This window comes from Kwoniella botswanensis, chromosome 1 (assembly GCF_036426115.1).
Source record: "Kwoniella botswanensis chromosome 1, complete sequence".
Classification (NCBI taxonomy): Eukaryota; Fungi; Basidiomycota; class Tremellomycetes; order Tremellales; family Cryptococcaceae; genus Kwoniella; species Kwoniella botswanensis.
Genome location: NC_088599.1, coordinates 17,493,192 through 17,516,582, shown reverse-complemented (window position 1 = coordinate 17,516,582; position 23,391 = coordinate 17,493,192). Strand labels below are relative to the sequence as shown.

The 23,391-nt window shown below is 43.5% G+C and overlaps 9 protein-coding genes across 9 annotated transcripts; 5 read left to right on the top strand and 4 right to left on the bottom strand.

Annotated features, from left to right (window-relative positions):
* Window positions 1-449: 449 nt before the first annotated feature.
* On the bottom strand, window positions 450-2,739 carry L199_006628 (uncharacterized protein; the record flags this gene model as incomplete). Its single annotated transcript, XM_064892326.1, has 15 exons — window positions 450-490; window positions 547-755; window positions 813-903; window positions 969-1,028; window positions 1,082-1,214; window positions 1,274-1,282; window positions 1,339-1,362; window positions 1,419-1,607; window positions 1,698-1,704; window positions 1,769-1,854; window positions 1,919-1,964; window positions 2,040-2,158; window positions 2,223-2,349; window positions 2,472-2,479; window positions 2,626-2,739. The coding sequence occupies 15 exons, from the start codon at window positions 2,737-2,739 to the stop codon at window positions 450-452; spliced, it is 1,263 nt and encodes a 420-aa protein (XP_064748398.1).
* A 788-nt stretch (window positions 2,740-3,527) lies between these two features.
* On the bottom strand, window positions 3,528-4,903 carry L199_006627 (uncharacterized protein; the record flags this gene model as incomplete). Its single annotated transcript, XM_064892325.1, has 3 exons — window positions 3,528-4,478; window positions 4,669-4,718; window positions 4,777-4,903. 3 exons carry the CDS (start codon window positions 4,901-4,903, stop codon window positions 3,528-3,530), a joined length of 1,128 nt encoding a protein of 375 aa, XP_064748397.1.
* Window positions 4,904-6,315: 1,412 nt separating this feature from the next.
* On the top strand, window positions 6,316-9,665 carry L199_006626 (uncharacterized protein; the record flags this gene model as incomplete). Its single annotated transcript, XM_064892324.1, has 9 exons — window positions 6,316-7,914; window positions 7,992-8,051; window positions 8,117-8,366; window positions 8,511-8,589; window positions 8,663-9,177; window positions 9,229-9,274; window positions 9,361-9,409; window positions 9,476-9,558; window positions 9,626-9,665. The coding sequence occupies 9 exons, from the start codon at window positions 6,316-6,318 to the stop codon at window positions 9,663-9,665; spliced, it is 2,721 nt and encodes a 906-aa protein (XP_064748396.1).
* Window positions 9,666-10,026: 361 nt separating this feature from the next.
* L199_006625 (uncharacterized protein) lies at window positions 10,027-11,957 on the top strand (the record flags this gene model as incomplete). Its single annotated transcript, XM_064892323.1, has 6 exons — window positions 10,027-10,311; window positions 10,386-10,508; window positions 10,572-10,626; window positions 10,692-10,772; window positions 10,858-11,154; window positions 11,227-11,957. The coding sequence occupies 6 exons, from the start codon at window positions 10,027-10,029 to the stop codon at window positions 11,955-11,957; spliced, it is 1,572 nt and encodes a 523-aa protein (XP_064748395.1).
* A 469-nt stretch (window positions 11,958-12,426) lies between these two features.
* Window positions 12,427-13,315, top strand: L199_006624 (uncharacterized protein; the record flags this gene model as incomplete). Its single annotated transcript, XM_064892322.1, has 3 exons — window positions 12,427-12,602; window positions 12,750-12,930; window positions 13,127-13,315. The coding sequence occupies 3 exons, from the start codon at window positions 12,427-12,429 to the stop codon at window positions 13,313-13,315; spliced, it is 546 nt and encodes a 181-aa protein (XP_064748394.1).
* A 740-nt stretch (window positions 13,316-14,055) lies between these two features.
* L199_006623 (uncharacterized protein) lies at window positions 14,056-14,832 on the bottom strand (the record flags this gene model as incomplete). The annotated part of the gene is made up of 4 exons (XM_064892321.1): window positions 14,056-14,139; window positions 14,268-14,394; window positions 14,468-14,552; window positions 14,790-14,832. The coding sequence occupies 4 exons, from the start codon at window positions 14,830-14,832 to the stop codon at window positions 14,056-14,058; spliced, it is 339 nt and encodes a 112-aa protein (XP_064748393.1).
* A 1,258-nt stretch (window positions 14,833-16,090) lies between these two features.
* L199_006622 (uncharacterized protein) lies at window positions 16,091-17,828 on the bottom strand (the record flags this gene model as incomplete). The annotated part of the gene is made up of 5 exons (XM_064892320.1): window positions 16,091-16,397; window positions 16,459-16,636; window positions 16,797-16,930; window positions 17,110-17,490; window positions 17,599-17,828. 5 exons carry the CDS (start codon window positions 17,826-17,828, stop codon window positions 16,091-16,093), a joined length of 1,230 nt encoding a protein of 409 aa, XP_064748392.1.
* An 896-nt stretch (window positions 17,829-18,724) lies between these two features.
* On the top strand, window positions 18,725-21,167 carry L199_006621 (uncharacterized protein; the record flags this gene model as incomplete). Its single annotated transcript, XM_064892319.1, has 14 exons — window positions 18,725-18,985; window positions 19,138-19,350; window positions 19,433-19,521; window positions 19,580-19,625; window positions 19,690-19,775; window positions 19,836-19,842; window positions 19,918-20,106; window positions 20,168-20,191; window positions 20,260-20,268; window positions 20,342-20,474; window positions 20,536-20,595; window positions 20,668-20,779; window positions 20,853-21,061; window positions 21,130-21,167. The coding sequence occupies 14 exons, from the start codon at window positions 18,725-18,727 to the stop codon at window positions 21,165-21,167; spliced, it is 1,476 nt and encodes a 491-aa protein (XP_064748391.1).
* Window positions 21,168-21,614: 447 nt separating this feature from the next.
* L199_006620 (uncharacterized protein) lies at window positions 21,615-22,844 on the top strand (the record flags this gene model as incomplete). The annotated part of the gene is made up of 4 exons (XM_064892318.1): window positions 21,615-21,786; window positions 21,893-22,103; window positions 22,236-22,544; window positions 22,706-22,844. The coding sequence occupies 4 exons, from the start codon at window positions 21,615-21,617 to the stop codon at window positions 22,842-22,844; spliced, it is 831 nt and encodes a 276-aa protein (XP_064748390.1).
* Between the last annotated feature and the right edge of the window lie 547 nt (window positions 22,845-23,391).

Sequence of the window (23,391 nt, the reverse complement as noted above, 5' to 3'; positions counted from 1 at the left end):
TCATGTTTGATTACAGAGCCTGAATGTTCGGTAGTCAAGGTTGCGTCGAGAAAAGAGTGAGCAGATTCCACTGGATGGTTGAGATGAAATCAAAATCAGAACCACGAAGAACGACATCTCGATGGGACTTCAATGGTGGACAATTGAGCTGTATCGAAAGTTTCCAACGGAAACATGAGTGATCGCGATGATCAAGATGCCAGCGTCTCATCCCAAAGATAGCCTACTGGTACTGTTCTTTCAAGTTTGTTTCATGACATAGAATTCATAATATCTCATATTGATATAAATTTAGTCAAACTACACAAGGTAGAATGACCTTAAGATACAGAGAAACATCATCAACAAATCACTTTTCATCAATCACCGTTATTTTGTCAAAACCAAACCTATCATACATCCCTTCAAATTGAAGGTTTTGGGGATACCTCGGAATGGTACCAAGTGATCTAGTGACCACCACCCATACCACCTTTCAAGTTGTCGTATTCTAAAGCGCCATGGTCAACTTAGAGCTTCTCATCCATCAGGCATGATTATACTCACTGCTGTTGGGGTATTTGAGCTCGTTTTGTCTCTTCTCCAATTGACCAACGTTGTTGTGAACAACTTTGACGAGACTGTCGGAGCTGTTGTGAGGCTTATCACCAGCTAGTTCCCAGAACATGGCACCACCCAGGCTTCGTTGGTTGATGTATTTAGCTTTCTCTCTGGCGATCTCGGGAGTATCGAAACTGATCAATTCCTTCTTGTGACTATCAACCGAAATCAGCCATGCACTATCAGCAAGTCAGCCGAATTATTAGACTCACTTATCGTAACTGTAAGATGCTCCGATGTGAGTATCATTGTGTACTTTCGCACCTTGAAGAGGAAGCTCCTTGTAGATTTTGGTGGAAGATCCTGTGAAACATAATCCTACGATCAACACCTGATCATATGACTGAGAAGAAGTACAAGCGACTCACCGTTGAAAGGCTTGCCAATCCCTTCGGTGTTCTCGAAAGTTCGTCCGTAGAGCGGCATACCTTAAGTATGTCTTGTCAGCAGAATTATACAATACTTGGCAGAGACAACTCACCAATGACCAATTTTCGGGAGTTAACACCATGAGTCTCGTAAGATTTGACCGCTCGATCGATGGAAAGATCTTGAGGGTTGGTACCGTGAAGGTTGGCTTGGTGATCGGCAACTTTGCTCCAAGATCCGGCGAACTGAAGAGAAATCATTTATTAGCAAAGTCCAGGTCGAAGAGAGGGAAGGTCACACTCACATCGTAAGCCTATCGAAGTTGTCGTCAGCTAAATGACTGAATTACATTAAGAAGCGATATCTCACCATCAGATTCCAGAAATCGAGGTTCTGATGATAATATTGATTAGCTTGATCTCAACAGAAAGACTAATCTTGGTACTCACCTGATCCATCTCTTTGATGCTCAAAAGCTTGATGTTGTCTTCGCCACAAGGCGCAGCAACGGATACGAGGTATTGACCTTTGGGTTGGTGGTTCTTTTGAGCTAGAGCGTTGAGATCGTATCGGATCTGCTTGATGAGCTGAGCATAATACTCTCCTTGCTTGGTGTTCTTGGGGAATTCCCAATCGAGCTGTAGAGCGTAAGCATGTCATCAGCAAAGTCTCCTTTGAGGGTGATTATAGTACCCAACGGGAATGCGCGGGAGGATGGCGATACTCACGTCAATTCTGGTAGAAGAAAGTACATTTTATCAGCATCGATAATCATGCTCTGACTGTTTTAGACACTCACCCATCAAGACCGCAATCCTCGAGAAGTCGGACAGCACTTTGAGCGAAGGTGTTTCTCCAATGGATGAACTCGATGTTCTCGAAGGCCTATATGCGGAAGGCAAGATCAGTGATTGTCAGTTAATCTTCCAGTCGAGGTAACATGACTGACGGCTGAGTAAGTAGCACCTCCGATAGACAGCATGATCTTAAGGTTTCTGACAAGGTATATCGTCAGCATTTATTGTAAATGATACGTCATAATGTAGTATTGACTGATGGGGGTGACTTACCTGTTATGCTTCTTCATCAAGTAAAAGGCACCGAGACAACCGTAAAGGTTCTTGCCACCTTCGGTAGGTTCGATTGGAGCAACGTCACCAGCGACAGCTTCAGCAGGTCGGAAGTGTTTCTAAGAAGTAGACGAAGTGAGTGAGTGATAACATCAATGGTGGATGTATGCATTTGGGACTTACCTCGGTATCAGTTTGAGGATCACTCAAAGTGACTTCACCGGTGTCCTTGTTGACCTTGGCGAAGGCGTAGTTGAGGTGAGTGAGCTCGTTAACGGGGACCATAGAAGGAGGGAAATGGTTGGCACCCCTACGGTGACGAGATAACGTCAGTTGAGGTGTCGATCACACCCATGGGGGGAGGAGAGGTAACGACATGAAAGGGGTATTAATGTATGGGTGAGAGGCGTGAGTCAAAGAAGACTTGCTTACCAGTTGGTCTGAGGTTGGGGTGGTTGGTGATGATTAGTAACGGTAACGCAGCTCAACTCTTTGTGTACGCGTGTGAGGACGAAGTGACAATGTTATAAGGTGAGGTGAGGTGAGAGATGTGTTACGAGGTCGAAGAAGAGATCGACGGACTCACGAAGTAACCAACGACTCGTTTACCATGGCTGGTAACAGGAGGTGAAGGTGGTCTACCTTCACCTTGACCTTGAAGTTGGGAGATGATATCACCGACGATAGGGATTTGATCCATTATGAATGTTAATAGGTTAATAGGTATCAACACGGAAGAGGGGTTAGCAATATTTACTTTTGTGATATAAGAGCAAATATCATAAGTTGAGATGAAGAAAGAAAGAGAAATGAAATCAAGATGAAATCGAAAAAGGTGGGGTTTATATACCTTTCAAAACCCTTGTCAACCCATCTCTGTGGTATCAGATCGTAAGATTCAATTGGCTACGGATCCGAAGTAGGATGGTGAGGTTGATGAGAGTTGACATCATCTCTCATCCTTCTATAGTAAATCAGAGAGATGAGGTGAGCCAGACCACCGAAAAGAGAATTCATACTTCCATCTCGAACGCACAGGCCTCCTTTTGGTCATCGCATTGCCCACGCGGTCAACGTGTTTATTTGACTATACTCGTATGTCTTCTCATCCTCAACCGAGATCATCAGTAAATGAATGTCAGGTTAGCAAAGGAATATCAGTAAAGACCAACTCGATGTTCAGCTGGATAGGTAAACCTATAAATGACCTGCATAGAATATATAAACTTATACCCCGCACAGCAGATTCCCCAAGTGTAATGTGAAAATGCAAATAGAAATATCAACAGTGTAAAAGAGCTACAGTAGTAAATGAGAGTGATGTTGTACCTTCCTTTGGGACGTACTATGGAAAGTGATACACCCTTGATCCTTTTGTTTCATCAAATAAGAAGACATTGATCTACAATTCCTTCTTTACATCCCCCTACTCGCGTACTTATCCGACCTCTTCTCATTCCCTCACTTCTCAACTCGAGAATACCAGCTTTATACATTATGAGTAGCTTTCATCGCAGCTACTCTACCGGTACCTCTCTTCTTCTGACGATTGATATGCTCAGCCTTCATGGCAGCTACACGACCTGTCGTCTGATCTGCTCTAGGTCTTCTAATCAATCTCTGATGTCTTCTTTCAACTGAATCAGAATTAGATCTCCTCTTTCGTCGCTTACATGTTGAGGTGGTAGCTGAAGTTGAAGGCTGAGCAGCATTGTTATTGTTTATCCCAGTCAGAGAAGTGGTAGTTGGGTCGAGAGAAAGTGAATATTCAGTAGTGGTTGGTTGATCGGCGACAGCAGAGGTAGAAGTCGATTGACCATTTCCAACCTGAACACCGATAGTAGCTGAGATGGCTACACCTTGAGCTGAACTTGTGGTAGAAGCTGAAGCTGAAGCGGAAGCGGAAGAAGGGGAGCTTTCAGTCGCACCTGGTCCAACACAATTTGATCCGGTAAATCCAGCTGGAGTAGTAGGTTTGGTCGAAGCGTAACTTCCACCGTAGTTGACGTTTTTACCGGGGTTGGGGAAAACTACATCTATACCTTCGATGGTCTTACATTCGTTGACATTGGCATTGGCGACGAAAGGTGTAGGATAATCGTTGGAATTGAGACCTGAACCTCCATTGGTGATGGTGACAGGAGCACAGTTATGGTACATTTCCCTATTTCCTTGTCTGTTGAACCATCCCCAAGCGAACAAAGCGTCTCCATTCGGTGCTTCGGAAGGAATAGTGATAATTGTCGTCATTCCGTCGACTAAACATCCACCAACTTGAGAATAGATGACGTTCCATGTTGAACCTTGATCATACGACATGGATATCTGACATGATCCTCCACCGTGTGTAGCTGTTCCTGCAATGGTGTAGTTCATGGATGATCCAGCAGAGAAGGTAGCGACTGAACCCATATCTGAGGAAGGGTTATTGATGAATCCCTAAAGATACACAAGATATCAGTATAAGTCAAGTCAACTGCGAGACATGGTAAGGTGGAAGGAAGAACAGGGGTACACAATGTCAACGGGATGAAACGCGACCACGATATTTGTAATGATCATCCATTCAAAAGGTACACCTTCCTTCCTTCCTGCCTCAAGGTTCTCGCGAATAAGACAACAGACTTACCTTGCAAGGATAAGTACCATCAGTGATCAACGGACTCGTATTGGAGTAATCTATTAAAGGGATATCACATCAGCTCGAGCCAAACACAGCGAGAGACGACAGACTCACCTTTGATAGCTTCAGGCGTAGCAGGGTTCAGAGGCGAATGAAGTGGGAATGGCCAAGCCAATTGACAATGCGCGAAAGCACCACTGGCGAAGAGCAATGAGCTGAGGATGGCCGTTCTGGTTGTCATTTTCTAGGTGAGTTTGGTCGATTGTCTTTTTTAACTATATAAGTCGATCTTTCCGGTGTAGTAGGCTCTGCCTTTAGAATCGTTGGTGACAAGTCAATTGTACCGTTGATATATGAAGGAATGCAAAATTTCTTTCAATCCTGTAAGGGGTTCAAGTTGAATGATGTCCATGGAGAGTCTCAGCTAAATGATCTGTGCGTTCGATGACAAGGTATATCCAAGATACCAAGAGATAGAATGAACCATGCACTTACAGATGCACAGCACCGTATACTAAACTGAATGATAGTCGAAGGAAAGAGCGTGAGTTGGTCGAGAGTCGAAGAAGAATGAAGGTATTTTTATAGGTTATTTATGTGCTTCTAGAGTGGAAACTAGAATGAAGGAAAAGAAGAAAGAAAAGAGAAAAGAGAAAGAACGTTAGATCATGATTTAGTCGGTTGTAATGTGTGCAGATCTGTGCGTGTGATGTTTGTCAAGGTTACATGATGATTTTTTCGTTGTTGTTGTTCATTGATGGTGGTGTTGTTGCATAATACGCCACTGTGCTTTGTGGTTCTTTCGAGAGGAATGTGCCTGGAACAATGAAGCCTCTCTCACACTTCACGTTCCATCTTAAACCCCTGAATACCAAATATTCCATCAAAAACCCAAAAATAATACGCGTCACGTCTGAGCTTGACTGTTAACATATCCATATACTTCTTTTTCTTTTCTTTACGAGACAATTCGAATCATATAACCAGTTGTAAGCGTCTGGATGACATTGTACTTGGACTTCATCTGGACAAAGAACATGTCTGGAGAATGGAATGCTTCTGGAAGATCATCTGTCGGATCTGGGGTGATAACCAATGATCGAAGGTAAACTTTGAAACGATCGCTCATTCTTCAGCCAAGCATATTCGGAGTGGATTTAGACATTATCTACACTGTTACAACGAGATTAAAGAATGGGCCACAACCCTCGGAGATATATGACAGACAAAATCATAAAGCTTAGTCACAGCTGAATCTGTTGACAAAGAAAGTCAGTCGATGGGCTCGGCATCTTTCTTACCACGACTGCTGCTGGATATGACCATAGCGATAGCCCAAAAAATCTCAGTCGAGATTGTGTATGTATACTACTGGCGTGTATCTGCCTAATGAATGGTTCTGCTCATCCTCATGTACAGAATTCACGCCCAAATGAGCTTGAGCATTATTCGTTGTGCGGTAGTGAGATGTATTGCATTAAGGTTGTGAGATGGATTTTACATGTCCATTGATTTGTTAATGGACATCTCAGAAAATCTCCGCGTCTCCATCCAATAACCGATAACTCAAGTCGACCAGTTAAACACACCAAAAGATACTGCACAAGTGATGTCGGATACCCACTCTTGTATACGTGTGAGATAAGAGTCATAATGGCTCGTCATCCAGGTGAAGGATCAGAGCGGGAATCATCTGCAGATCCATTAGACTTGATTTCCCCACCTAGATCAACTCAACCCGTTGTCCAACCTCCTCGATCAAAATCAACTTCCATCTCAGCTTCGACTTCAACATCGAGGAAGAGGAATAGTAGAAGAACTAGCTCAAGATCAGCCTCTCCTGTCAAAAAGGGGACGAGTAAATCCGAAACGACAAAATCAAAATCAACATCTCCAGAGAAGAAAGTTGTAAGGCGGGTTGTACATGGATCACAATCAGAATCAGAAAATTTAGACGAAGTTATAGTTGAGGAAGAAAGGAGTAATTCTAAAAGGCAGATGAAGAAGAGGAGAATACAGAGTGACAGTGAAGAAGATAAAGATGGAGGTATGAAATCTATAATTGCTGCCAAAGACGCAGACGGGGAGCAAAGGACAGAAGAAGTGGCTAGATTGGCAGGGCAATCCCATGAGCCGGCGGATGACCTTCATGATCATGAAGAGGTGATGATGGAGGAAGAACTTGGTGACATGAATATAGCTGTGGCTCAAGATGATGAGGTGATGGGATCGACTTCAGTGCAGGATGGGACGGTGGACGAGGAGAGGTCTGATGCTGAAGTGGATAGCCACCAACAAGAAGAGCAACCAGAGGTATCAGGAACCTGGGAAGGAGATAACATGGAACTGGATAACAAAGGCAACGGTGATACCACTTCAATTCAAAATGAAAAGGCAGAACCAAAGCCAACCCCAACACCTCCAGAGATCGATGGTACGAATGACACCAACCTCCAGGCACATCCCTCACCCAACATATCTCCATCAGCTACGATCGGTCCTATACAAGCTGCCGATCCTCCCATTGACGAGGCTCCTATGGCTGAGACGTTCGAAATACACAAGGAGCCTAAAGATCTAGCTCAGGACGATATTGAGGGAATGATCAAGGGCGATGATCTTACAGCAACTTCAGATACAGCACAAACGAACCAACCTGATCTATTGTCGGATCGTCAGATAGAGATTATTGTTGACACCGACGGAGGTCTTCTCACAGAAAAAGAAGGTGAAGCGGTGGCAAAGAAAGAAAATCAGGATGAAGCAGAACAAGTAGGAAACATCAACAGCACGACAGACCACATAGGAATTGGACAAGCTACTTCGGTTGGAGATTCAGAAGAGGTGATTGCCAAGCCGGAGCATGGGATTATTGAGCAACGTGAAGAGCACTCTGTAGAAGAAAAGATGGATATCGACTCAGCAGAGAAGACAGATCAGGTAGTAGAAGCGGAAGGAGAGATGGAAATCGACACAATACCCAACCACGATGTGGAAGAACAAGGTGAGGGTGAGAATGAGATCGGGTCCTCTCATAACGCTACTCCCTCGCCCTCATCGCCTGCCATATCCATTACAGCTTCTCAAGCATCTACAAATGTCACCAAACCGAATAAGAAGGCACCTGCAACTAGCAAGAAAAAATCTGCGAATACTGGTAGTAAGAAGGTGTCCACTCCTATATCGGTTGGAAGTGGGACGGGAGCGGGAACAGGTAAGAAAGGTGCTGGCAAGGGGAAGGGGAAGACTAAGGTGAGTTGTAGTCGATCTTGACAGCACCATTGCTTATCATATGAAGTTGAAGCTGATTTGATATATGTATGCTATAGGTCGAAGAGTTGAAAGGAGCGTCTAGCTCAAAACCAAAGTCCAGTGGTAGTGCCTCTTCGGTGAGTGAAGCTGTATCCAATAGATAGTGGCAGTTTATAGCTAATGTACGTTATAATACAAACAGGATCGTGCACCAACACCCACTACACCCACTCGACCAACTTCTACCTCTAACAACTCGCCGAACCCTTTCCAGTCGCCTGATAAAAATGCGATATATTGTGTGTGTCGGAAGCCGTACAACGAGGAGGAGGATGAGGTGATGATGGTAGGATGCGAAAGTTGCGATAATTGGTTTCACCCCAATTGCGTAGGGTTGACGGATGAGATGGTCGATGCGCTGGATGTATATATCTGTAAGAGCTGTGAGAGGAGTGAGTGGGATCCCTTATGTTTCTTTTTCTCGCCTTCCCACGTTTTGATCCGACATCACTCTTTGTTGTCCACCATCATCAGTCGGTCCGATTCATGGTTCAACCTTGACCGAAAAAGCTGACTTACCTTTCTGTGTGTGGCAGGTACCCATCAAAGAACCATTTACAAGCAATTGTGTAAAAGAGATGGATGTTCGAAATCTCTGGCCGGCACGTCATCCAAGTAGGTTTGACCCTTCTCTCCTTCCACATTTCATTCACATCTCTGACAATTTAAATGTAACATTTATATGCAGGTTCTGCTCTTCATCCTGCGCATTTCAACATTCTCAATCTCTCTTATCTTCCATGACCAACAAAAACACCCTCAAACAACTGGCCAAGACATTCATTGGATTTCCTGAACCCAAATTGGGAATCAGTACTGTTAACCATGCCGATCACACACCAAGCCTTCAACCCAATCTGTCGACTTCTCATCGTTTGGTAGATCTAGGAAAGCAGTTGGGAAAAGTCAATAAGTCTATTGAATCGGTGATGAAACGACAACAGATATTGGATGAGGTAATTAGAAAAGCTGAAAATGCGATTTTGACGATTAATGTCATTGAGGAAGAGGAAGAAGAAGTTCGACAAAGTAAGAAGGGAAAGAAGAAGAAAAATGGAATGAACATAAATGGAAATGGGATTGGGAGTGGGAAAGATGATAAACCTTGTGGATGGAATAAGATCTTGATTGCGGATGACCAAGAAGTACGGAGCTTCAATCTTACTGAGCAAGAACAAGGTATCAAATCAGAAGAAGACGAAGGTAAACCTAAGATAGAAGATGGTGTACCACAGGAAGGAGTGAGAGATGCAGGGGAAATCTGCATGAGAGGGAAAAGAAGATGTGATAGGCATCAAGGGTAAGTCATCTTTTCCTGGCTTCCAACAGTCGAGATGTTGGTAAAGTACTATGAGCTGATAAGGAATTGTACCTTAACTATCTCAGATGGCAAAGAACAATAGCCGCTCAATTGGAAATTGAAATGGCAAGTTTGGTGAGTGATATATCCGACTCCAACACGGATAACGATGGTGCTGACTCATACTTTCCAACGTCGTAGGAACGAACTCAGAAGAACTTGGTAGATTATATAGATAGTTTGAAGTCTTCCAGTGAAGTGATAACATTCTCCAATGAGATCAGGTAAGTCATATCATCCCTTTCTAAATTCTCGCTTTCCGTGCTGAATTTAGATGATATGTATGACCAGGAATGGGTTCCTCGAACGTAAGGGGCTCTTGAAGAGCTAGAATTGATCATATGTATGTATAGGTATGACTGTTGTATCTTTCATCTGAGTTATGTATTGCCATTGCATCTTTGGCAACATGCGCATGTGGTGATTCAACTCGGCCGATTGTATGCAGAATGAGGAATGCGGGGTAGTATGATAAAATGACGTCAAAATTCCAAAGTCCGCTAAAATGCTAAAAATGCAACATATGACCATATGAGAACATCATACCTCTAGGTAGATACATCATCCATAATCCATCCCGTCGTAGCGAATAGATATATAGGTATATCATAGGGAGTCAGCTCCCATACATTTTCATTCCTTCTGCACATTCGCTACCAGCAATTGAAAAATCGTAGATGAGACAAGACAAGATGAATCGTACCCTCGCCCTATCCCGCAAAACAGCTTTCTCCCTACCCATCCGACCCCGACCATCCCCTTTACCTTCCAACCTTATCAGACCTACCCAGCCCTCTAAGCAGCTCACGATCGCCCAAGCTCTCTTTCCTCAACTGACAGGAAGAGGAATCAGGTTTTATGCAACGGATAACAAGGATCATCCAGGTGGGAAAGGACCCAATCCTGGACCTAATCCAAAAACGGTGAAGGATAGTAATAGGGAGGATCAGAATGCTACGCCGGGAGCAAGGGAGGAGGTGAGCTCAGTTTCCCAGTAGATATTCGAAGTAGTTTGTAGAACCTGGCACTGATACATACTTCGCCTTTTCAGCTGAAAGGCATGACCAAAGATTTTGCTCGAATCATCGCTGGATCTTCCCCTCAAGCTCAAGCTCTAGGTGCGAGAGAAGTATCCGCTCATGGGACAGCGCATGGAAGTATCACAGATGATTTCGTAAGTCAATTCCCTATTCACCCATCAAGAAGGATGGAATGCTGAGAGTTCATGTTCATACAGCTCTCAGTGACCAAGGGAATGTTCACCTCTGTCCCTAAACCTGTCTTATACACAGGTACGTCCGTAATTTGGGTATAGTGACAAGTCAAATAAATGTTGATGATGTTTTTCCTCTCATAGGTCTGGCTGGTACGATCCCCTATCTCGGTACTTCATTATCCATCGTTGCTCTAGCCAGAGAAGCCTCTCTGGCAGCTGCAGGTAAGTTCACATAATTACCAAATTGACAATCACAATCTCACTTGTCTGCCCTTGTTACTGATAAAATGCTCTACTTTAGCCGGAGGTGAATCTCCCGCAGGTCTTGATCTCGCTACCTGCTTATCATACTTACACACCATGGAACATGTTCAAATCACCTACGGAGCGATTATCCTTTCTTTCCTTGGTGCTTTGCACTGGGGAATGGAATTTGCCAAACTAGGTGGTGAACAGGGATATCAAAGATTGATCATCGGTATTTTACCTGTCTTGGCAGCTTGGCCTACACTTCTCGCTTCTCATGGTGTAGCGTTGGCTGCACAATGGTTTGGGTTCACAGGAATGTGGTTCTTGGATCAAAGAGCTACAATCGCTGGATGGAGTGAGTCCAAGAGTCTCTCTGTATTTCTATCCCTATAACAGCTGTTCTAACATCCTTGTCATTGACACGTAGCCACTCATTGGTATTCTACCTACCGATTCTACCTGTCCATCATCGTTGGATTTTCGATCATCGGTACTTTGGTCGGAACATCAATTTACGGTGCTGGAGCAGGTGCGACTGAAGATGCCCATGCGGCTCATCTCCGACATACCACCCCACGTACATCCGCTCTGAAAAGATTGGATAAAGTGAAAGAGAAGAATTACCCTTCGCATGATTCTACAGCAAAGGTAAATAGGGTAGAAGGTAAAGTTGGTGGACCAATCCAAGTGGAAGAAGAGGGATCTGGTGAAGGATATTTGAAATTGAGAAATATCGATAGAGAGAAAGAAGAAGAAGAGAAAGCTCAAAAGGAGAAGGAAGAAAAACAAAAGGAACAAGATGAAAAGGAAAATAAACAGAAAGAGGATTCACCGAACGATATGAAATCTGGAACTAAAGATAGACAAGGTGGTGAGAGTGAGAAGGACCAGGGTAAGAAGAAGGCTGAGGAACAAGGTGCGACGGAAAAGCAAGAAGGGGAGAAGGAACAGGATAAGGAAAAGAAGGAAGATGGAAATGACGGTGAAGAAAAAGAAGAAGGTAAAGAAGAAGGTGATGATGAAAAAGAAGATAAGAAAGAAGGTGAGGATGACAAAGAAGAAAAAGATAATCAGGGAGGAGATAACAAGGATGATAAACAGGAGAAAGCAGCTAAAGAGAAAGGAGCTGCTGGTGACAAGAATACCGGAATGAAGTAAATGTAGGAAAGGAAATGGATGCGCACAATTTTATCTGTATCTAACAGTTTTGGAAATCAAACCAACCTATGGACATGTAGCCTAAATGAATCTGAATGCAACGAACAATCCTTAGAATTGCTATTCTGACACTTTGTCATTTTGGCCAAACCAGACCAGGTTAAACAGGTTATCAGCGAGCACTTCCAGGTATGTAGGGTGCTCTTCGAATGCAACGGTCGGCGTTTGTGATATCGATATTTTAACTGGAATGCGAAAGTTCTTCTTCGATTTGTCACCTTTGACGTCATTTGGTTTTACCGAAATTTGAGATCTACCTAAGCTACCACTTGTAACATCACTTCACTCGAATGGACTTTGACACTACGAGTGACAATTGCACATTCTTGACCTATGACTCTAGTCACAGCATTGGCATTACCCGAGTACAGCCTTAGAACAAGTATACTACCATTCATTGCATGTTATCATGTCTCCTTCAACGTCTACATCCCAGCCACCACCACAACCACAACCACCTTCGGATGACCCGAATTCGTCGAGATTACATAAAGCCAAAGTCAACTTGACTTACCTTGCATTAGGTTCTCAGGCAGCTGTGGTTCCTGCTTCATTAACTACTAGGTCAGCATTGACGACCGCGAGGTGAGTTTGAACGCTTAAGCCGAGCTAAGGGAAGCCTGTGGCAACCATCAATCTATCATCAGGAATGGTTGGGATTGTATCTAATGAAATATCCTAATATCCCAGAGAGAGACACATGCTGATTGATTGATACATTCTACTTTTCAGATACGCCATAAAATACATTATAAGACGATTGATTCGATATGCCAAATACGCAGCGGTGGGAGCAGCGGTAGCTGCTATTGGAGGCGGTCTGTTAGGTACGATAGGAAGTGGGTTGGCATTCTTCGCTGCTCCTTCTATAGGTGTGGGGATGGGTCTGGGGGTGATAACTGGTATCGTCAAGGTAAGTGATATGTTCACTCATGACATGCAATCCGCGAAAAAGGAGGACAGGAAGGAGAAGGAGAGCGAGAATTCCAAATATGTAAAAATATGTAATGAAGAAACAAGCCAGGATATATACTACTTTTACACAGGACACAGGAACGACATTACTTTCGAACTGTAGCTGAAATGTTCCATTGTTTGTTTTTCTGCAGTTCGGTTGGAGACATCGCGGCAACCATTTCAGAGGTGGTATATGGGAAGGATGGTCAGGTATGAGAGCTCGAGCGGAAGCTGGACATGATGGTGCGCAGGACGAGGCTTTGGACGCAGCGTACAGGGAAGAGGAAAGGAGGAAGGCCGAGAATAAAGCTACGAGAGCGGATGTTTGGATGAGGGTGTAGTTAAAGGAATTCGTTTCGTCTCGATCCCAAAATCACCTAGGTAGATCGTCTTCTATGTCACAGCCATCCGCCGGGACAGATCTTAATAGTATGGCTCCTGGGGATTATATATATTATGTTACGATTACGATTTATCACATCACCTGTGACTTGTAGATGTAATGAACTTTCTCGGACATCGTACACCGAAGTAATGAACTTTCTCGGACATCGTACACCGAAAGGATATCCGACTGATCGTTTCTGATCAACCAGACTTACCAATGTCAGTATAGTGAGCGTAATCGACGATCATCCACAAGGGAAACAAGTCAAGAGCCAAACTAGTCTGATGCAGAGTAGGATGATTGTCGTTTGTTGTGGAATGAAAGTGTGTCTCCCAAAAGATAAACAATAGAGACAGACGTGCGATCCCAATGCCAATACAGATGACAACTACAGCGAAACAATAGCTAGCTAAGCTAGCTTGACTGAATAAGTCATCTTTCCTGTAATGTTGGTATATTGAAGTTTCAATCGATTCTTATCTCAGTAGAATCAGCAAACTCCAAGTCCAATCTCCAACAGTGTGAAAGCAAGTCAGTGGTGACCCATCAGTCATACGCATCCCAGTCGAACCCTTTGCAATTCATCTCGATCCGTGCTCCGTACTCGAATCTCGCACAATCTGATCCATCATCCCCAATGCATGAGCCTAAAAATCATCCAAACTAATTACAATACATTAGAAAAGGAATGATTTAGTGACCGGCGTGTCGTCTTTGTTCTTGGATGACTGAAGAGAGCTCTTCGATCTTTCTCTTGGATCGGAGGAGGGTACCGAGCTATGACAAGATTGGATAAGTCAGTCAGCAAATCCGATCAACATGGTATTTGAAGGTGTCCCTTTCTCCCCAGTTCTTTTGGGGACCGGTTATGAGTGGAATGGAGTACATGGGAAACTTCCACTCACTCTCTTCTTGGTGAGCTTCTTGGCCTTCTTGTCCTTCGAGTTTCTCAACAATTCCATAACTCTCTTCTCGTAAGGTGAGAATCCAGCGACTTCTCGGATGATGGACTTGACGAAAGTCTTCTTCTCGCTATATACCACGACGAGAATAGATATCAATATCATTCTGACATTCTGGGGAGATGTATGAATGTCGTACTCACGTCTTAACACCCTTCTTGTGGGAGGGCTTAACGGTTTTGGGGATGACGGTGGTGGGTCGTCCCTTGTTACCACCGTATCGGAGGTCTATTAACAGACAAGACAACATTGGATTAGCATTCACTCATATTCATCTTACATATCCCATTTCGTCGGCTCATCCTCCTTCTCCCATCCCAATTGTATCGAAATGTTTTCCCCCAATACATCTTTATGATCTCCCACTTCTTCCATTCCATCTATACGTCCTCATTGTTCCGAACAAATTCCTCGGAACTAATCCTCGAAACCCCCCTCATGACCAACAGAAACAATGATACCCACTAGATCGAGCTACAGGAGCGGAGGACATCTCAACGTCGGCCATTTTGACTATTTTTCGGTTTTCTAAATATCCAGAATCCAAATTACAGGTATAGTCGATATCCAGGTTCAGAGAAATGAAGGGAAGAGGTATACGTGAGTCAAGTTGTTTGTTGAGATACAGGAAGATGTTGGGATGTGAAGAATATTGATATTGACGATTGCGAGAATGACCGGATTGACGGTAGCAGAGAAACGATTATCACTAGATCAGCATCAACTATCCTCTTCGATACGAAATGTATGTTTCACTTACGGGTATGACTTGAGGGATGAAAGAAGGAGAGGAGAAGCTAGATAGAGTGTGATTTGAAGATGTTTTGTCGAAACGATGGTGAGCGACGACTGGTCGTATGCAGGAGACCAGCAAACGGTGGTGGAATGGTGATAATTTCCTATATGTAAGTAAAGTGGATTTTGGCGGGATTATTGAAATACCGATGAAAGTGAATGTGGCGAAACTATCCCAACGTTTTACTGACAAACCCAGTGTTCCCTGTATTAAACTGATTATTCTGATGTGGCATATTACCCTTCTCAAACACGTGTTTAGCTTATCAAACCTCCATCACCCCTTACACACGGCTCTGTTCGACGAGGAGTATATAAGAAATTTCACCTACCACATCTTTCATCTCCTTCTCCTCACACATTCAATCCCAGACTTATACCATAATTGCGCTCTTTACACAAAACAGCCGTGGGCGATCAGTTTAATGGCGTCTGGTAAGAACAAATTATTATAAAGTATCGCCTGTTATAATACGTCTTTTTTCGTAAACAAGAGGAGAAAGGTGTTTCGCTTGGGGCTTACAGATTATATCAACCGCAACTGTAAATGATAAACGATAATATGAATACTGTTCACTTTGGACGATGGGTATCATCAACAGATCCGAATTGTCAATGGTATACTTCGAAGATCTTGTCAGTTTGATAGGATCGGTGGACTAATCTTGGTAACATTATATGCTCATTTTGTTATCTCCAATGAATTTGACGAATCTACAGCTATCCAACACTATCCCATTCGATAACCTCGTGAACACCATATAATTGACTGATGTACTGAATTTTCAAGTTATTATCACAACGATAGTACGAATGCATAACAATGATTTGTTCTAGTCCAATTTCACCTATCTTAGCTTACATCCAGTTCCTCAAAACCACTGACCAAGCAAACAAGCAAATCATAATCATAATCTATTATCTATACGATAACAATGTCCATCTCTCCATTCAATCCGACCCCAAATATCTTACAGAACCCATAATCCCAATAAACCCAACACGACTCCCCCCAACATCCCCCATCCACTAACACTTGTATTTAGAGCCGCAAAAGATTCAACCGTAGCCTTATCACCCGTAAGATTACTCGCACCGGCCCCAGCGTACAGTTGGATATTCCTGAAATAGGAGAATTGGTCTGTCGGTGTGGCCCAGGTGGAATCGTCACCTCCGAAGAATGTCGAGAAGAACATCCCTCCAACGGAATTTAGGTCGGTCGATGTACGGAGAACGAGGTTGGTGAATTTCAATGCTTGGACACCGTTGTACCATAATCTATAGCTTGGTATTAGCAAAGGAAACTCCGAGTTGAGGGGTGAAGGCGATCACGACTCACTCAACAATACCATTAGCAGTTCCAACTTCATTCAATACCACCAATAATTGAACAGTCTGCCATTGTCCAGTGACGAATGAGAATGATCCTCTAGCTAGGGAAGTGCCGTAGTCCGAATTACAGGTAACTTGGGATTGGGAACAGAAGTTCTTCTGTGTAGTAGGGATGTACCCGTAGACTAAAGACAGATAGAGAAATGTGTTAGCATACATGCATGCATTGGAAGGATTGTCGTCCGCCAGGGAAGAATGCCATAATACATTGTGACCATCGAGAGACACGGTGATGGACGCAAATTGTTTGGAACATGCTGATGTCAAATAGAGAAGATTACTCACCCTCCGCTGCACCACCTGATCTCCACATCAACCTGGTACTGAAGCAGGTCGTACCGTCCGTTTCGTTCCCTCCGGAACATCCTTTCGGATCGGGTCCACCTCTGAGTCCAGGTAGTTTACCACCTTGGTTCCAGCTATGATCATGGTCAGGTAGGTCAGCTAACAAGTCTTCGAGTCACGGGAGCACTGGTCAATTCAGTAAACAACAGAGGGATGTTATATCCCGGGATAGATAGGATGACCGAACGGAGGTAGTGCATGACGATCCCCTTGATTTTAACTGGTCAATATGATAGGATGATAAACAACTCACGCATATCCAACAGGAAACCAAACATCATAACTCAACAACATCCTCTCATACTGCCCCGTCGTTGTCGAGTTACCTGACCCAGCCGCGACTTTTGCATTACTCGACGTCAATGGATTGGCGTAAAATTGCGTTCCGCCCGTTCTCTTGCTGTACGATCCCTGTGGGTACTCTATTCGGATGACGGGAGGTTCACCATTCAAAGCTGTTGACGCGGGCGATGAGACGGAGGTAGTTGTACTGGATGTAGAGGATGAGGTCGAAGCTGAAGATGTCTTGGTTTTGGTTTTGGTGGATGTGGATGTGGATGTGGATGTGGATGTGGAGGATTCTTGGCGGCGGACGAGTGTCGAGGTTGATGTTGATGGATCAGGTGAGAATACTCTGCAATTTGCATCAATCATAGTCAGTACATCAAACTTCCGTCGATGCAGTTGTTATGGATGTGTGATATATGTGTATATCCATAGACAGCGAACAAACACCACTCACATGTTAGAATTACCCCAATCCACACCTTTCTTATAGTACAGACTCCAGTTGTCATCTATCCAATCATTCGCATCTGCACTATTCAGCGTCTCGTCGGGGAAAGTGAAATTGAAGGATTCAGTCAGACCATAATTTGATGTTATTGATTGTAGCGAATCGGCCGAGATTTGTAGAGGAGTGATTGCCAGAGTGGAAAGTAGGAGGAGGAATGATGCCGTTAGAGGTGACATCGTAGAGGAGATGGCCTGGTGTTATTACCTTGACAGAGGAGAGTAGGTGAAGTAGGTTGATAGACTATAGCCGTAGGTAGGTAAGGTATACACAAAGTAGTTTTCGTAATAAAGCGATGTAAAGGTGTGCGTATGTTACTGATAAAGTCGAAATCGGGCTGGCCTTTAGTCGGTTTGAAACGTACGAGCGGTAGCAGTATCACCGTGCACAAGACAAGCTGGTATTATACGTCAATTGAAGATAGAAGTACGAGTGGATTATATACAATTTTGCTAGACTTGAGATATAAGCAAGTCAACTGTCAAAAATGATATCTCTCCATGTTTGCTTGTATGTTTGTCTGTTGCTTTAGTTTTGCTTTTACTCGGTGTGTTCAGGGACAAAACGTAAACAAACAGTACTCACCCAGTTAAGCGGACGCGTCCCTCTCCCACAGGCGACATCCACTTACGTACAGCTCTATACATAGACCGGAACCTGATCTACATACCGTAGCATCCCATCAACATTCTGCACTGCTATCTCGTTAATGGACTCCCACATGCTCAACGTCATTCCCCTTTCTCAGGACTATCTGATGTATATCTATATATACTCGAGTATACCTATAATATAAATCAGTTATATCACACAGCGGGTCATATAAGCGGATGCTAGCGGAATCAAATGGTAATGATCTGAGCTTGGATCTACCCACTTACGTGCCCAAAGGTAAGCATGGGTGCCCCACATATCCCCTTCCCTTCAGGATTGACGATTACACCTCGGTGCGACTCACCTCCACAGCTTTAAGGTGCCCTTCTTCCTTCTTTTCCTTTTCTTTTTCTATTTCTATTTCTCCTCACAGCCTCACTGACCATTTATCTATATTTAGCCTTGGGATATCCATCACTGTATGTCCTCCGCTTCCAAATCATCGAACGCTATTGAACAAGGACGTCTCAGACATAGATATAAATTCAGATCCATTCCTAAGCCTTTAGCACTTTCCGTTCTTTTAGGTTGTATAGCTTTCGGACTTTACGTTATGGGTTCAGGTAATTTCATTGACAAACATTTCGGTGGTGGTGGTAGTAAACCTAGTCCAAGTGAATTTGTTGGACACGGTGGTGGACATGGGGATGTGAGAGGTGGAAAGAAGATCGTGGGGTATTTTGTGAGTGATACCGACTCTTCTCAGTCATCTCATCAGCACCAGCCTTCCCCCTACCTCGTATTCTTGTAAGCTATGAAAGATGTACAACATCTCATACCGAAATACCAACATAGCCGACGCTCCGCTGCTTACTGACGCCCTCAACCCACTAGGTAAACTGGTCAGCTATATTCCTGAATCTACATGCGGCCAAGGACTTCAGGCTGAATTTCGTGCTATCACCTTTGGATAGGGGTATTTACGGGAGAAAGTATTTCCCTCAACAGATCCCCGTTCAAGATCTTACTCATATCAATTACGCTTTTGCCAACGTCAATAAAGAGACAGGCGAAGTTTACTTGAGTGATAGTTGGGCCGATGTCGAGGTAAGTACTGGCTTCTCCTATCCTTTCTTCTCTGGAATCATCCTTGCGTCATGCCCATCAGCTAAATTGACGCTCTTGACAGATCCACTTCGACGGCGATAGATGGGACGAACCTGGAACAAACCTTTACGGATGTTTCAAAGCTATTTACCTGTTGAAGAAGCAAAATAGGTAAGTTGCATGTTCGATGTGAGCCATTTGCAAAATAGCTTACATTCTTTCTCCGCAGGAACCTCAAAGTATTGCTCTCTATCGGAGGCTGGACTTACTCTCCTGTGAGCGTCGCAGTCGCATACCCTTCGGCTGAAACGCTAATGAATACTGATAATCATGTTCCAGAACTTCGTCAATATCGTCAGTCATTCCTGGAGAAGAAAATTCGTCGAAACTGCTGTCAAGCTCGTTGAAGATCTCGGTATCGATGGGTAAGTCGTTAGCAGCTCCAAAGCGACAAGGAAGCTGATATCGTATCCATTCCGACACAGCCTCGATGTGAGTCATTCAAGTCTTCTCGATTGCTTCGCTACTCAGCTCCAAGCTCGGGCTGATTCCATGCTGTATGCACAGATCGACTATGAATTTCCTACAACATCCGAACAAGCTGAAGCTTACGTCTCACTCGTGGCGGAAGTTCGAAAAGGTTTGATTAAGCTCGCTCAAGATAACCATCAACCTATCACTCAATACGAGCTCACCGTCGCTGCTCCTTGCGGTATGCAAAATATGAAGATCCTCAGAGCCAAAGACATGGATGCGGTGAGTGACATATTGGAAAGCTGATCTCATGTTTATACACTGACTGTGCTTCACTTACCAGTCTTTGGATTTCTGGAATTTGATGGTGAGCTTTTACTACTGGTCGATTGGTAGAGCATTTTGCTGATTGTCTATTCGAACTCTTCGCATCAGGCATATGATGTAAGTTCGGCTTGGCTTTAGGGGATGACTCCTAGTCTATTGTAATATAATCTGATAATTTTTGTTTTTTTAGTTCGCCGGATCATGGGACCAAGTTGCAGGTCATCAAGCTGCGCTTTACGCTGACAATCCCGAAGCTAACTCGGTGGATAAAGCTGTACGATTCTATAATCTTCAAGGTATTGACAAAAGCAAGCTTGTCATTGGTGAGCTGCGTGCCAGGTGCTCATCTCCACGTCCACGATCAGCTGACTGGAATACGTTCAGGTATGCCTCTCTACGGTAGAGCTTTCGCCAACACCGATGGTATTGGGCTTCCCTTCCATGGTCAGTTGTACCACAATGTGCCCGTTATCCAACCGAGAAGCGAGAACTAATGCATGCTGTCACGGATCGCAGGTGTCGGTGAAGGATCCTGGGAAGCTGGAATGTGGGATTACAAAGATCTCCCGCAACCTGGTGCTCAAGAAATCAACGAACCTCGTCTTGGAGCCTCTTACAGTTATGATGCGTGAGTGCTGGACTGATCTCTCTTCGTCTTCTATCACTTTGTCGATTTGTTAACGTCCCTTTTCGACCTCTAGTCAAAAACGATTGTTGATCAGTTACGACACCCCCGCTATCGCTCAGCAAAAAGCGAGGTACATCAACTCTGAAGGATTGGGCGGTGCGATGTGGTGGGAGCTCGACGCGGACAAGAACGCCAGTACCGGTAAGAGCTTGGTGAGGATTGTGAAAGATGAACTTGGTCAATTGGAACAAAAGAAGAATGAGTTGAACTATCCCATGAGCAGTGAGTGGTTCATCTCGTCATTGTGTATAAAACGATAGAGTGATACTGATGTAGGTCATGAGTTGTAGAGTATGATAATCTTAGAGCAGGCATGCCTGGACAATAGGTCATTTCTGTCAGACCGTAATAAAGGGAATCGGAATGGAAAGACACGAAGGGAAGGAAGGCTATTGAAGAACAATTGTATATAGTACCCAGCATTTGACGATTCCCAGTATGACGACAATTCATGAGTTGAAATGAGTATGATAGTGTATAGTATATAGTAAACCATGTCATGTCATCCCATGTTATGTGTACGCCATTGTTGTGACTTGATCGGTCTGCCGGCCGAAAGAGGTGTATTTTGATCTAAATAGCCGAGATTATGAGATTAAGCTATTAAGCCTAAGTCGTTGTTGCTGCGCGGTATTCGCAAGGATAACGTCATGTGAACGAAATACATGTTGCTGTGATATCGACTCGGATTTGTTTGCACACCCGTAGCCATATACATACATATATGTAAAGCACGCAATCTTCACACTCTAGACACTCTCGTTCAAACATACCCATGTCACTTCGAAGATCGCTCGTTCATACGACTCTGAACCTCTCGAGGGCTAGGTCTGCTACAGATACTTCATCTAGCTATTTGTATTCACCAAGTAAGAAGAGATATTTTGGTACATCATCAGTAAGGATGAGCTCTACCAATCCGGATCCAACTCAAGTGGAATCACAAGGTAAGAAAAAGTCTCAAATCTTGTATATCAAGTGTTATAGTGGAATCTGCGTCCTAAGCTCAAGCTGACAATCTCGTCGTTCTCATTCAATATTCATGATATGAAGAACCTACACCAGCAGATGTAGATATTTACCTAACATCGAAGATCCTCCATCCGTCCTATGGCAATGATCCAACTTTGAATGAAGGTCTAACCAGAGCGAGAGAGAACGACTTACCTGAAATTCAAGTATCACCTTTACAAGGTCAATTTTTGAGCGTGTTGGTTAGAAGTATAGGCGCAGAGAGGGTATTGGAAATTGGGACTTTGGGTGGGTGAGTGAAGATGCGTCAATCTCCTTAATCAAATACATGTTGTGTTGTCTATATATATATATATATATATATCCATGACGTATCGTCGTGCAAGGTGAATTGTTGAGCTCATATACAAATGTGCGATAATAGTTACTCGACCACATTCTTATCCAAATCACTCCCCGCCCACGGCCAAATAGATACTCTCGAACTATCCCCCCACCACGCCAAGGTGGCTCAAGAAAACTTCCTCGCATCTGATTTATACCCCTTCCCCCGTATTCATATTGGTCCAGGTCTAGATACTTTGAAGAAACTAAAAGTCCCGGAAGAAGGTCCATACGATTTCGTTTTTATAGATGCCAACAAGGATCAAATCAAAGATTATTTCATAGAGAGTTTGAGGGTTGTTAGGAAAGGGGGTGTGGTCGTTGTTGATAATGCTATAAGGAGAGGGAAGTGAGTGTAGACATCATATTCTTATCTTATCATGTGCTATAATTCACTTCATATACGGATAAATGGATATAATCCTACAGCTACACTTGTGTCCCCTTGTCCGATGTTCCGTATATAAATTCGCTGAGGCTGATATATATTGTGTTAACTTGTTTATACAGGATCCACCCTGATTCAGTAGCCGATTCATCCAAGGACGTACAAGGTCTTAGAGCACTGTACGATTGGATAGAGCAAGATAACGGTAAGACAGTGTTAAGTAGTGGGATCCAAACGGTAGGATCAAAAGGTTGGGAGTGAGTTGAAGTCAAACTCTTACTTACCTTTGCATACTGTATGAATCCATTCATGATTGTGTCATTTTTCGCTAATAATAATATTGTATGTTAGTGGTTTCGTCATCGCTACCAAGCTTGTTTAAATTCCATTCTTCGTCATCGTAACAAAGGTTAAGAAAGAAGTCGGGTACTTAGCGATATATAAACATAGATAGATATTTGGATACTGTAGAAATTATCAAGGAAGAAAAAGAATGAAAGAATAGTTCGAACGTTGATAATCTTATAATCTTATTACGGTATGTGTACATTTGCGAAGATTGTTAAAATCCCTCTTTTGTACGGTGCGGTCGAAATAATCGAAATGTATATCATATTGTACATATTGATATCATCATTCATCATTCTTCGTTACTTTGCGTATCAGATTAGGAAGTTTGCCATATAAACAGTTTCAGACGTTGAGCAAGAGCAGGGGCAATACCGAGCTATTCATCATTATGCCGCGATTTGTCAAGGAAAAGGAAAAAGTGATTGTCCGGAAATTGAAGTCGAGAGGGTCGATGGAT